The 14,066-nt window shown below is 38.5% G+C and overlaps 1 protein-coding gene across 1 annotated transcript in view; it reads right to left on the bottom strand.

The window, feature by feature from the left end:
• LOC118687340 (translation initiation factor IF-2-like) overlaps nucleotides 1–14,066 on the bottom strand; it is a 22,852-nt gene continuing 8,786 nt past the window's right edge. Inside the window, exons 3-9 of the mRNA XM_036384264.2 lie at nucleotides 10,182–10,303; nucleotides 8,958–9,096; nucleotides 8,019–8,140; nucleotides 6,196–6,306; nucleotides 2,799–2,905; nucleotides 1,333–1,423; nucleotides 1–213 (exon numbers count right to left, since the gene is read on the bottom strand). Coding sequence (XP_036240157.1) covers nucleotides 97–213; nucleotides 1,333–1,423; nucleotides 2,799–2,905; nucleotides 6,196–6,306; nucleotides 8,019–8,140; nucleotides 8,958–9,096; nucleotides 10,182–10,303 — 809 coding nt within the window. The 3' untranslated portion in view covers nucleotides 1–96. The remainder of the gene's footprint in view (nucleotides 214–1,332; nucleotides 1,424–2,798; nucleotides 2,906–6,195; nucleotides 6,307–8,018; nucleotides 8,141–8,957; nucleotides 9,097–10,181; nucleotides 10,304–14,066) is intronic.

A 14,066-nucleotide genomic window follows, 5' to 3' on the forward strand; every position in this document is an offset into this window, starting at 1 on the left:
TTAATTTTGACCTGATTTATTCACACAAATCAATCCAAGTTCATTTTAGGCCCAAAATATATATATCATAAAAATACTAGTAAATTTTTCCAGGTACTAGAGAATCTTGTATAAATGAATCTGTTCGAGTGCTTCTCTGTCAACATCCTTTTCCATATACACATCATAGTTCAGCTGCAACTCTTCAACCCATTGACTGATCTGTACATCTGTCTGAAACAAGGAAAGCAGATCCTTAAATCAACACCATGTTAAGAAACAGCAGGAGTTTCAAGGTTAAGGAGTTTCAACATTAAGAAGGCAAGACATATTATGAGAGATTAGTCATTCCAAATTATATGGCAATGATAAATTAATTTCTGGAAAAGGCTTTTTAACTCAAATAGGACATAATAAAGATAACTTTAAAAATTATCTCAGTCAGTAGTCTAGATATTTTGCTAGCATATTACAACTGCCTTTCTTTATGCATTTGTGTAAGCCTCAAGCATCCTAATTCAAAGGGTGACATTCTGACAGATGTGCTGAGGGAGCAGCTAATAGTATCATGGAAGAATCACAGGTATTTTCTCATTTTACACACAGGGAGTATTGTATTAAGGCTACAAAGGGCTTCTCAGCTGCTCTGTGACTACAGCCTGCTCCAAGAAAAATTCAAATGACACTACTGATGGTCATGGGGCTGAGGATCTACTTCACCCATCAGCATACAGGCAACAAATGATTCAATTTCTCTAAAACTAAGTACTGTTGTGAGAAAGTCACTTTATACATAACCTTGTCACGTCTGATCAGTGTTTTGTTTCCTAACTAAAGCTAGGCCACATAATTTGACCAGGTGTAACACACATGATCTAAGATGACCAATGGCAGCATGGACAGAGGGCAGAGCGTGGCCCAGCACAGAGCATTCAACACCTCTGAAAGAGGCACTGCTGTTATGTTGCTTCCAACTGCAATTTAAAGCTATGTAACTGATCCAAGATCCCTGATGGTAGTCACTTGGCTAGTTGGGGGACCACATCTCTCACTAATCTGGACTTCCAAAAGCTCATACTGCCATATTAATACACATGTTAATAGAATGATTCATGCAGCCTACTGATAGAGGCTGGGATTTTCCTTTTCACTCGAGGACAATCTAAGTACAGGGAGATGTGCTGGTGGTCAACCTCAAAACAGAATCCTGAGTCTTCCACCTTTTAATCTCTGCACAAAATTACTTATCCTTCCTTACAGCAATACTGGCAAGCAGCTAACTTCAACTACAGAAATGCCACTTTAACAGAAAATAACAAAGTGTGTCAGCTGAAATAGGCCAAGGGAACTTACCTGGAGCTTTGAAAGTGATTCCTCAAGACTTGGAACTGTCACTAATAAGGACCCTCTTTTCCTTACATTACAAGCAATAAATTCCCAAGCTCTGAAACATATTTAAAAGCAGGTGACCAGTTTTTTGGGGAAAAAACACACATATTTGATATACAATGAATCTAACACTTGCAGTTTATTGGCCAGAGGTAGTCTATGCTTAAAGACTTGCAATACATGCTTATCAGTCAATATTAATATCTAAGCAAATGTATTTGCAGGAATAAAATCAAGCTTTGGATTAAAAACACAGGGAATATATGGTCTTACAATGTTAGATTTTGTAACTTTATAATTCTCATACATACATGCATATCATTTGGTATCATACTTTCACTATGAACAAGGGTTAAACATTTACATTTGGCCCCTTTGGTTTGAAGAAAATCCAGTCCTGAAGTGCAGTCCTTTATTAAGCTTCACAACAAGCTTCTCTTTATATACAGACTTCGTGTACAGTCGTGACAAAGTACTTCTCTTAAGACATCAGTAGTCAGAGTACTTAAATATAGCCTCCAGCATTCCCTTTTTTAATTTTTTTTTTTGATTTTGCAAGATCATTTCTCACAGCACAGCAATTCAGACTAAAAAGAATTTAATTTCCAGCATTCTTCAAATGTCATTTGTCTTCATGCTACTAACGCAACACTAAACCACTATTCCCAAGTTATGACAGAATCAAATGAATTCTCAGTCCTGTGCCTGGAAATGTATCTCCTGGCATTTTGAAACACCCACTGTCCTTCACCCATCCACTCTGTGCCTGTCTGGTTGGTATTATCACCTGGTATCCAGGGCAGCAGGGCAAGCCTTAGCTGAAGCTGGTATGGAATGGCAGACTTGGCTGGGACCAAGTGGAGACACAGGTACTCCTTTTTTCTGACTGCCCATTCTAAACTTAGGATGATCAAGTTATTTACACTTTAAACGGATGCTGCTAGCTTAGCAAAAGCTCATCTGTGAGTGCCTTGTACCTGAAAGAGAACCTTAGCCACATGTTTGTTTGCTACCACATCCTTACAAATATCTATTAGCAGTATCATTCAGAACCATGCTTTGTAGTCTGTATATATTAAAGCTCTGACATTAGCGAGTCAGTGACTCTTACTTCTGAAGATTAAGCTTTATGCTGATACAGTAATCTCAGGTTCTTTAGCAGCAAGATACTATTTTAACATATCAGTGCAAGGACTCAAGCCAAGGTTTGGGTAAACAAAGCAGCAGTGTTCAGTGGGTTTAACAATAAACAACTGCCAGAACACCTTAGCAGTTAAGTATAACAACTAGAAGTAGACAGTATGAAACAATTTCCTTATATAAATTATGTACATGCCTTCAAAAAGCACAACCTTAAGGTTTTCCATTATTCACAAGGTTACACAGGTATTTACAAAGAAATAGGTAACTTGTTTGGACACAGAGCTTACCTGGCCTGTTCCTGTCTGTCAAGAAAATATTCAAAGACATTATTCATTACAACAACATCAGCCTTCTGCAGAAGTGAGGGCTGAGTACAGATGTCTGCATGAACCACCTGAAGGAGAGAAATTTCCCGAGGCATAAATTAAGAGACAAATACAGCCTTTGAGAAGTCATGAAGCCTGTCAGCCTAATACAGCAGCTGCTACCACCCTTTTGAACCAGTCACAAAACCAGGCATTTCACTGGCTTCACAGTAGATAAAACTGACATATACAACCATAATAACCTTGCAATTTTTTTTAAATCAGATTTAACTCTTCTAATTAAGATACTCAATCCATTATGATAAGTAAAATAAAGTACATCTGAATTTTGGTTTAGAAGTGTGTGCCATAAAAGAGGAGATGGCTGTTACATTCGACTTCCCTATATTTTATCAGAAATGTCCAGTGATTTCAGGAAAGAAGTTAAGCTAGTTGAAGCTATTTTGAGAATAATAAAAGGCATCTCACAGGGTCAGTGGGTTACTGAAGGATTATAGCTAGAAAAGACATACAGACCCAGATTTGACAGCTGAATTCTCACAATGCATATTGGGACGGGAAATGTTGGAAAGGCAGGATGCTCAGTAGAACTGGAGGATCCTACTAAACAACTGCCTCTCCAGTCAGCACAAGAGGAGCTGTTTTGATTTCATCTACCTTCACCTACCAAAAAGGATATTAGCACATCATGTCATTTTTCAAAACAAGTGAGACAGGAGAATATGGATGCTCATTAACACTCTGATGTGTTTGATTTCCTCTTAAAGACGGAGAAATCTTATCAATCTGACTCAATGATCCATGTGGGTCCTTTTCAACTGAGGATATTCTATTATTATGCATCCCAAATCTGATGAGAAATGCAAACTGCAATATCTTTTGAAGGGCTAAGTAGTAGTCAGCATGGATTCACTAAAGTCCCGCTTAACAAATCTGATTGACTTGTGTGATGAACCAACTACCTGCATGGATGAGGGGAGATCAGTGGATTTTGTCTATTTTGACTTCAACAAGGCTCTCAACTCTGTTTCTCACAACATCCTCACAGGCAAACTCAGGGTGTGAGGGCTGGATGAGTGGACAGTGAGGACTGAGAATTGACTGAATGGCAGATCCCAGAGGGTCACAAACACTGGCACAGGGTCTAGTTGGAAGCCTGTCACTACTGGTGTCCCCCAAGGCTCAGTACTGAGTCCAATATTGTTATATTGTTTAATTATTCCACACAGGACTGGGATGAAGGGGAGATGCCTCCTCTGTAAGTTCACTGATGACGGAGAGCTGGGAGGTGTGGCTGATACTATGGAGGGATGGGCAGAGAGGAACCTTCTGAAATTCAGCAAAGGCAAATGCAGGGTCCTACATCTGGGGAAGAATAACCCCATGCACAGGATAGGATACTAATGGCAGTCCTACTATTTTAAACCACAGTTCAGATAGCTGCTTAAACTACTGGAAAACTTTCAACATATGTCGATGTTTCCTTGACCTGAATGATTGACTTAAGACTTGACCTAAAATTACTCTGCATTTACAGAGTAGGTGACCATACTGACCAAAGTGACCTAAGCACCTCATTCTCCCCAAACATATCCTCATTCCTCTCGGGGACTTTGGGACCACATAAGCATATCTGGCTGCACAATGAGCTAGACCCAGATACTGCTCTAGTCAAAACCCCTATATTGCTGGGTTTGGTTTCAGCTGAACCAGCTCTCTGATCTGCTTGGCTGTGTGCCGGCACAACAGAGGAGGCAGCAACTGATGTTAAAACTGCCCTGTCATCCAGTGGAATACACACCAAGCCTTTCATGACTACAGTCAATTTCTGAATTGAGGTCTCAAGTTTCCTAAGATCTGTTGAACTGTTTACTTTCCTCCCAGTAGCTGAATGTTTCCTCAAATGGCAAAAGATGCTGAGCAACCCTCTATGTACTTTAACAAACCAAGTGTTGACCAAAGAAACACAAGGTTCACTCAGAGATTTAGCCACTAAAGATACCATTTCACTTTGCTATCTTTTAGGAACATATTCTAATAAAAATTCAGAATATCTTGAAAAAAACAATCTCTATTGAAGAAGAGCCTCTAAAACGTTTTTCAAACTTGTGCCATGAATTATGACCAGCATCTGGATTCTCACAATTTTTCAACTTGATATGTACCTCTAGAGAGAATTTGTTTGGGGGTGAAATAAAAATATAAGATTGAAATGTTCAAAGCAGTGTGATAACAGGAGTCACATGACTAAATTAGCATTTAATGAGACTCAAATAGCTAAGTCCTCCGGCACTGCTTTGAAAACCTATTATCTTATCTTTATGCTCCAAAATGAATACTTCAGCAGAATTACAAGGTGTGAAGAAAATGCATAAAAGCTTATAATAAAAAATATACAGGGCTGAAAAGCATGCCTATAGATCTCCAGCTCCACTGAATTAACTTGACAGAGCTCCTAACTGTACTTTCAGTTTCATCACAGTAAAGTGTTATGAACATAAAACATGTACAAAACCCAAAGGTTATGGATAAACTGTCAGCAACTGTGACTGAATTGAGCAACCCACTGCTACTGCTTACCCTGTGGTAAATATGTCTATTACTTATTTCTAGGTTAAAATTGGGTAACCTTAATACCCAAGAAATTACCATACTCAGCAGTTTGTGTGACTCCATTCAAGAGCACATGCATACAGCACAGGATTAAAGCCAGTATTCTATTCAGCATATTCTACTTACCAACTTTTGCTGGTAACAAAATCATGGGTCTGGTCCAGAAAGGAATTTTTTTTTCTCTTTAAAATATTAGTAGCTATTCCCATAATTAAACTAGGGAAGTGATTCCCATAATGATAGCACTTTCTTTGAAACCCATTTTGTTTGTGGCAGGTACATATACACTGGCATTCTATGAAAGGAAATATGAATAAATCTAAGTCCTTTAGGTATCCTTAGATGCAAATTTGCAAATCCTACAAACATTTTTCTGCTAACAAAAGTGAATCACAGACATTTACTTTAGTGTTTGTGACAGAAATTCTTTATACACCCAGTTTCACAGAAGTGAGTGGCAATGATGTCATTGATTTGACTGGGAGAATTGGCTAAGATTTATCTGTTTTGTGTGGGCCAACGGTTAAGTCCAGTGAGGAAAAAGGCTAAGTGATTAATATTTTGATAATTTCCCTCTTCCTCTTTACTATAAGGTCTTTATTTCCTAATGCAAAGCCTTTGTTTAGGATCAAAACAAGCTAAGGCAGAAACTTCTCAGAATGCTGATTTACCAGCCACTCACTTAAACCAGATGCCTTGTACACAGTGGTTAAAAATACAAAACCTAAAACATATATTTGGTTACCTTTATTCTGTCAATGAACTCGTACTTTGTAATCATAATTTCTTGCAACTGGCAAAAGTCTGCATTCATTTCTACTCCATACAGCTGGGAAGCTGAGCTATAAAGATAACCCTACATTAGGAAAAGGAAATTTAGTAACTGTGATGCCTTTAAAACAAGTTCAAATATTTCATTTAAAAAGAAGAGAATCAAACACAAGTTAAGATTAGAGAAACATTTTAAAATAGTCAGTTGAGAAATGTCTTTCAGTGGATGTGAAATATTTTTCAAAGCTAAGCTCCTGATTTGGCAATTCCTACTTAAGCCTCACAAATGTTAGTAAGAGATCCAAAATGACACATCAAAAAAACAAGAAAAGGAAAGCTCCAAGTTCATTTGAACTGCAAAACAGATGGAAAATAGTCTAAGAAAGAAAAAAGGTATACAAAACAAATTATGAAAATACTGTGAAGGGAAAAGACTCTACATGTCATTTTTGTTTCTTGGGAGAATTGAAGAAGAAAATATCAAGAGAAAAGAACAAAAACATGAGACATAACAGAGTCAAAGTGAGTGAAAATGGAGGACAATATACCAATAATATAGTGGGATATTTTGATACCAAGTCTTTGTCAGCTTCTCTAAGTTACTGTATTACTGACATTTTCAGATGCTTCATACAGGTATATATGAAAAAAAAAAAAAAAAGCTAAATTATGACTTAATATTAAGCCCAAAAAATAGTTCAGTTTTGGGCTAAGATTTGGGGAAGCCGTTGGAAATGTTAGAGAAAAAAAGTACAAAGACTTGAGCGTACAGTGCCCTAACAAAGATACTGCTTTAAGTGCCACTGTCTCTGAGCAGAATAATTACACTTTGCCAACACTGGCAAAGACAAACAATGTGAAGATACAGAATAGCTGAGATCCACATGTATTACAACTTCATTATTAAGGTTTTCTGAAACCATTCTACTCAGAGAGTAGAAAAGCAACCTGTGAAGTCACCCCTCCTCCAAGGCAAGACCATATTACAAAGCAGAACTCTTTTTGTGAAAGAGTGTTTTGAAAGTATCTTCTACTATAATAATACAAGCATTTGAATACTTCAAAATAAAAATCAGCCTAGCCAAAGTGTTACCATTTAAGGACCCAATGCTGCAAATATTTACAAATGGGAGTAACTTTCCTCATTTGAGTGATCCCAAAATTAGACTATTCAAACGAGTAAAATCACATGCTCAAGTGTTTGCAAGATTGAGCCCTAAACACACATTGACTTTTTTAAGAAAGTAGTAATGTGTGTTTTGCATTGCTGTTGGCCATATGTTGTACCAGCCATGCCAAAAGCAATCAAAATTGCACTCAAGGTTCTTGATGAAGTATTTTATGTGCATTTTAAAATGCAGAGCAGGACAATATGTTTTTGGAGACAAATTCATATCAAAGTCTTCCTTTGTATATTTTAACAGTTTATCAGCTTCATAAAGGAATTTAACATAACTAATCTATATATAGGCATGGTCAAGACATAAGAGGACAAACTCACTTATGAAAGAGACAGCAGGAATGAGCAAAAGAGCAGCATGTGTGACAGCAATATGCTACTCTGTTGGACAACAGACTTTTCCTCTCCATAAGCAGGATCATTTCTATTCCCTCTTGTGAGGAACACAGGAAGAACTGAAATTGCTAGTAAACAGCACCTTACACTATTCAGAGAGTCAGATCAGAGGTGCCTCTCAGAATGACCCATCCAATATTGAGTAATGAGAGTAGGCAGTCAGAAAAGAGGGAAAATGTTTGTCACAGTAACAAAATATGAATTCCTGTGCTGGAAGTTACCGCAAATAGCACTGCACCAAGCCTGGAGCCAACGTCAACCACTACCTTTCCTGTCAGGTCAGGCAGTACATGGTGATAAAGAAACTTCAGTTCCATGAGGGAAAAGGAATGCGAAATAAACTCTGGGAAATAAGAACAGAACAAAGGTGTTGGGTGGGCAGTACTAACTACTGTGTAATTAACCATTAGTAACCTGAAGTATTATCTTCACTGAAAACTTGGTTTCTTGCCTGCACTAGTGCACTAGGGCAGGGTTTGCAGATCAGAGGTAATCAGCCAAGAAGCCTGTCCCAAGTCTGAGGATTCCTTGCCTTACATGGCGAATTTTGAAATCCTTCATGAAACTGAATTACCTTTTTCTGAACAGTATGTTAAAGAATACAAAACCAAGTATCTTGGAACTGTTTAACTGAAAAAGGAAACGTAGTAAACACAATTTGTGCAAAACTTTTTGTGGGCAGACATATTAATAGCTTTAATTTCAACTCCAAAGTTTTCATGAATGGAATGTTCTCCATATAAACCATTCCTTCAATGGCTGTGCTCTACTGGCAACAGCACTGATCCGTACCACACACAAGCTTTAAGACAGATGGTGATTTCCACTGTTCTTCAGCATGTGAGAGGAGACCCAGGCTACTGCATGGACTCTAAAGTATTGTCTTCCTCTTGCATCTTCCTCTCCAGTGGTACATAGCCTGCTTCTAACCTGCCCAGTTTTTGTGGGCAACAATTGTCACTCATACACTGCAAATTAATTCAACTTACATGTGTAGGAGGCTCCTTCCACTGGTTATGGGAAATAATTCTGGCCTGTATATTGCAGCAGTCTGGACAAAGTCTCCCATCAGCTGGATGTTGTCATGTCCAGCTGAGTCACTGCACAAACCAGTTTAGTTAAACTCAATTTGTTTCTCATGCTCCCGAAAGAACACTTACCTAAAGATGCAGTTTTGTATGAGCCACACTCTGTGCAGTAGCTCCTACTCATTTTCCCCTCCTCACACAATGAATCAACAACATCATCATCATAAAGGAATGCATCAACATGAATCATGGGCAGTGGATGCTGGTGTATCTGAGAAGAGGAACAAAACCTTAGAAAGGGATAACCAGGTCTCTTAACTTCAGTTACACTGTCACATGTTAACTGTCCCACCATCCTACCTTTCCCAAAATCCCTGAGATCCATGCTTTTCCCTATGCAACAATTACCAAAAAAAAAAAATTTAGCTACAGAAATCCTGCATGTAAACTGGGTTATCAAATTCCACTGAGATAACCAGTAAGTGGTGGTCCACAAACAAAAGCAAGCTGGTTTTGATATCTGAGTAGGGAGAACTATGTGAATTTTGCCTCTTTAGTGCTTGCTTGGCTAGAGAACATACAGGGTAAAAGAAGCTTTTCCGCCTCTTTTAATGAGGAGAATGTAACTTAAATTTAGCAGAAAGGTCAATTCTGCTTCTCAGCCTCAACTGACTGTTTTCATCATTGTGCCTTATGCCTCTATCTAGAAGCACCCCTAATTAACATGGGTGTCACTTTCAATCAAAAGTATACCAGTTGGGATGCTTGCCCTCTCATTATTTCAAGGGGCATAATCTTCATCCTCCTACTCATCTTTCCTTCCTTTTCCAGGCTTGCTGCATGTGGCCAATCCACTTCTCCCACTGAAGAGCCACACATCACTTTTCTGGGAAATGCATTAACTTTCCTTGCATACTGACAGGTCAAGTAGGAAAGGTGCACTCTCCTCCCACAGGACTCACAGCCCACCTGCTTCTGAGCGATGAGAATCTGAAAAGAGCTGGATATCATCTCTGGGCTGCCCACATTATGGTAACAGCAAAACATTGGCCCTGTGTTCCTGCTGTCTTTAAGGGGGCTGTTAAGAGTCTATTATGGAGCTAGCATTGAAGAATCACTGTGACAGGTGCCATATCACACAGAATAAAATCTATCCCAAATAACATATGATCAAAGCATTAAAAACTATGAAGCAACTTTCTTGGAGTCAAGCAAACACAGAGCAACAGACCTGAGAACCAAACTGAGATTTCCTATACTTCAATCCATGTTCATTTTCTATTATAAACTACTGCTAAAATGCTATCAGAATAAATGATGTGGTTCAGTAAAATCAGACCATAACAATTAGCTTACTTTCTGAACAGCTTGATGTTCTGAAGTGAACATTGCCTCAATGGGTAAACGATTCCGCAAATCTTCAGCGATATTTCTGAGCACAACATCATTGTTACTCACCACAAGCTCATCAAAGTCATCTATAAATCAAGACAAACAAAAACCCCTGAACAATCATATGCAGATCATGTGGACTAAGTGATGACCAGTACAATACAGTTGCAAGACATAAACAACACCAGATGGATAAGGTTTTTTATTCACATGCATTTCTGTTAGCTTTTCCAGCCAATGACTGATTTGGATTGTAATAACTTTGCCACGTAAAATAAATGCACTGCTTTTCTGAGATCTCAAATTATTTTCATATTTATAAATTTATAACTCACATATGATGGTCTGGGCTGCCACCAAAGTGATATTGTTTCAGTTTAAGATATAAAAAGCATCAAAGATGTTTTTGAACTATTGGAGAAATTACAAAACTCAATAGTTGCCTGAATGCAGGCTTTTTTTAAAATACAAGTTTCTTTTTATACGTATGATCTTTCTAGTAAACGTACAAAAAAATTGGGGATAATGCACAGTTCAACAGTTCAACTCACAATACATTTTACATCACCTAAACTATCAAAATATTTCAAATGAGAATGAAAATAGGAATAAATGTAAACCAATACATTTTTGCAAAGCCACAGAGTAAATTTTTGCTATTTTTCCTGGACATTTCTGCATTACTTTAGCTCATTTTTTTAAAAGACATCTAGAAAAAAGATTCAGAAGGAAACCATGTGAAGACACTAATCCTTTTTTCTTCCAAGGCTCAGTCAATAGTAAGTGTCATTGCTTCTTCAAACTGCTCTTTTAAAAATGACTGTTAATGCTGGGGACTCTACAACCACCCTTAGCCATCTATTCCAGTGCTTGACTACCCTCAATATCAGAAAGGAAAACCCTTCTTAACTACTGATTTTGATGTCCTCTGCCACTACTTAGTATTTTCTGCCCCACTCACAATGGAAATAGCAAACTTTGTTCCTTTCTATTATACAGTAAGTATTTACTTCCCTGAAGACTCATCACGTGTCACATCAGTCTCCTTTCCAAGAAAAACCAAGATTTGCCTACTCAGATCGTTCCTGTTTTTTTTTTTTTCTTTCCAAGTGTGTGAGGATTCTCAACACTTCCCTTTGGATCTCCTGGACTCCCATCCTTTCTGACCTGCAGTATTGAGAACTCCAGCTAAAGGTTTACTTGCTCTTACCAGAGTTTTCACATCTTGCAGCCAACATCCGCTTATATCCCCCAATTTCATGTTAAGAGTATGATGTTCCTAACTGGCATTAGCACAAGATCTGCTTTATGCCTGTACTCTGCTCTTTTCTTGTTATGTTTTCCTCAAAAGAAGGATTAGATGAAATTCCTTTTTGTCTGGATATCTTACTGCTTGAAGGATGTTGAACTGGTTCTAAACAAAGGAACATCTCAGCTCAAAGCTACAAACCTGTAAAAGACAACCACCACCACTAAAAAGCAACCACTAATCTAATCCTGAAAAAATGTACCAAACCCATCCATTGAATCTTGTCTAAAAGTGAGACGAGTATGTATGTCCCCACTTCTCCATCCCTTCTGGCTTGCTTCTTGTTTTATTTAGACTGCCAACATGTTGGGCAGTGACTGTGCTCTTTTACATGTACATGCATCACTCACAAAAAGAAAATCTTGACAGCTTTTACAGGTGTTTTTAAAAAAGGCAATGTTTGCTAGCATTGCTGTTCCAGGTGGGAACATTAGTACAGAAAAGCTTGATGGAAAAGAGGTTCAAAATAAATCTACAGAACACACTACAAGTTTCTCTATGCTAATATATTTAATCTTTCCTGTGGATCACAGGAAATGCTAGAAAGACTGAGAAATTTTAAGGCTAGTATAGAAATCAGAAATCTGCAAACCTTTAAACTATGAAATGCTTCTGAAATGGTTTTTGCTTAAGCTTTGTAGTGAAAACAATATGATTAAAGAAAGCATCATTCATTGGTGCAAAAGGCTCTCTTCTTTAGACTGCAAATGTAAATGGTTCTTTCAACACATCCAAAAATGGACCCAAACAGACAATCCTGAATCCCCTGTAGTAAGCAGCAGAAACCTTAAATTATTTGTATTTCCCTAAGATATATGTGGTTTATAATTTATTAAACATACAGTAGTAATGCTCCAAAGCCTTGATGGGCCATTACCATTAGTAGTTGTTATACTTCAGGAAGGCAATTTACTGCTCCAAAGTGCTCACAGTTAGGTTCTCCAGAAGTTCAGCTCCTAAAGAGATGCACACTTTGCAGCAAGGAACACAGACAGAGGCAGCAGCTGCAACAGCAGCAACATCAACACAACAGGTGCAATGCAGCAGCTCCAGCTCGTCAGCATTTTAATTTGAAACTTCTAATGAGCACCCATCCTGGTAAACTCACAGCCCATCCAACAATTTGCAGATTTGTTATAAACATCCCAGAAGCACAGTGATGTTTCCAACCAGCTCAGGGAAGATTTCTATGGATGTGACACAGCACAGAAGCAAACCTAGATATTATGGGAAGGAAAGGTGGACAAATCTAACGGTAGCTTAACTGAGACCATCAGCACCCCAACATGCCCTCAGAGTGCCAAGGCACCAGTTTGCTGAGGTGGTTAACATCTGAAGGAGCAAGGGGAAAAGTCATGCTACAGACAGAACAAGAGAGTAGAAAGCTGATATTAGCAGCTGAACAGATCAGTGCCTGTGGGCAATAAGCCTCTACATCTGGCACTTGCTTTAAAACAATACTATTACTATGCAAGAGAGCTCATCCAGCTGTTATAGTGCCTGTTAAGAGTATCAAATTCAAATATAGCATTTAATGAAATGCAGGAAGTGTTCCTAGACCACCAGGCCAGCCACATCACACTGCAAATACAGAACTTCAGCTCTCTTCCTCCCAGATCTAGTGTGTCAATAGGATCTGCTCCCTCATGCCCTGGGTGACCTTTCCTGGCCAACATTAGTGATGGAGAGCTCTCCAGACCATTCAGTGTTCCAGCTCCACAGAAGAGAAACACACAGCTTCAGTGGGACACAGGCAGCACATCCATCTTCCTCTAACCCAGAATATCCCTTCCCTGCCCTGAGTTCAATCTGTGCAGTACCTGGCACAACGCTGGCCACCTTGCAGAGGGCCCTCTGATCTCTCCTTGCAACGCAAAGTATGACACACGTGAGTTCTTGTATGCTCTGTACAAAACAAGTCCTAAGGACAACACATATGCAGCTCAAAGCAAAAACTGTTGAAACACTGACCCTGAAAAATAAATGACAAATGTGCTCCTTTCTAACTAGCAGTTAATACTCTAAAGTACAATAAGCAGGAACAAAAAAGGAGAAGAAGGTCTGAACAGACTTCATTTGAGATGACAAAATGGCAGCTGGAGCAGAAGCTGCGTGTGCAACACTCCACACCTGTGTGTATAGTCTGTGACTGAACTCTGACACAGAGAGTCAGGACTCCTTCCTGTCAAAGCAAGAAACAGCAACAGCTACCACAATAACCCATTTGCTTTTGCAGTATGTAAATATTTGTAGATTGCCATCAAGTAGGAAACGCCAGTGCCAAATATGAAAATATGCATCTCTGCTGGTACAGTTTTATCAACTCCACCCTCGTGTTTAACAAATTGTTCACTCTTGAGAATCTCAGTATCGCCTTAAAAGGAATCTTCAAAGAAGAAACAAAAATAGAAAAGTATTTTATATATAATTTTAGTACCTGTTACATACACGAAATGTATACAAGATGAAATGGAGAGTGTGCAAGCCAACCTGTGTTCATTGCACAGACAACTAACCAGGAAAGAAACGTACAGTTCATG

Source organism: Molothrus ater, chromosome 6, assembly GCF_012460135.2.
Source record: "Molothrus ater isolate BHLD 08-10-18 breed brown headed cowbird chromosome 6, BPBGC_Mater_1.1, whole genome shotgun sequence".
Classification (NCBI taxonomy): domain Eukaryota; kingdom Metazoa; phylum Chordata; class Aves; order Passeriformes; family Icteridae; genus Molothrus; species Molothrus ater.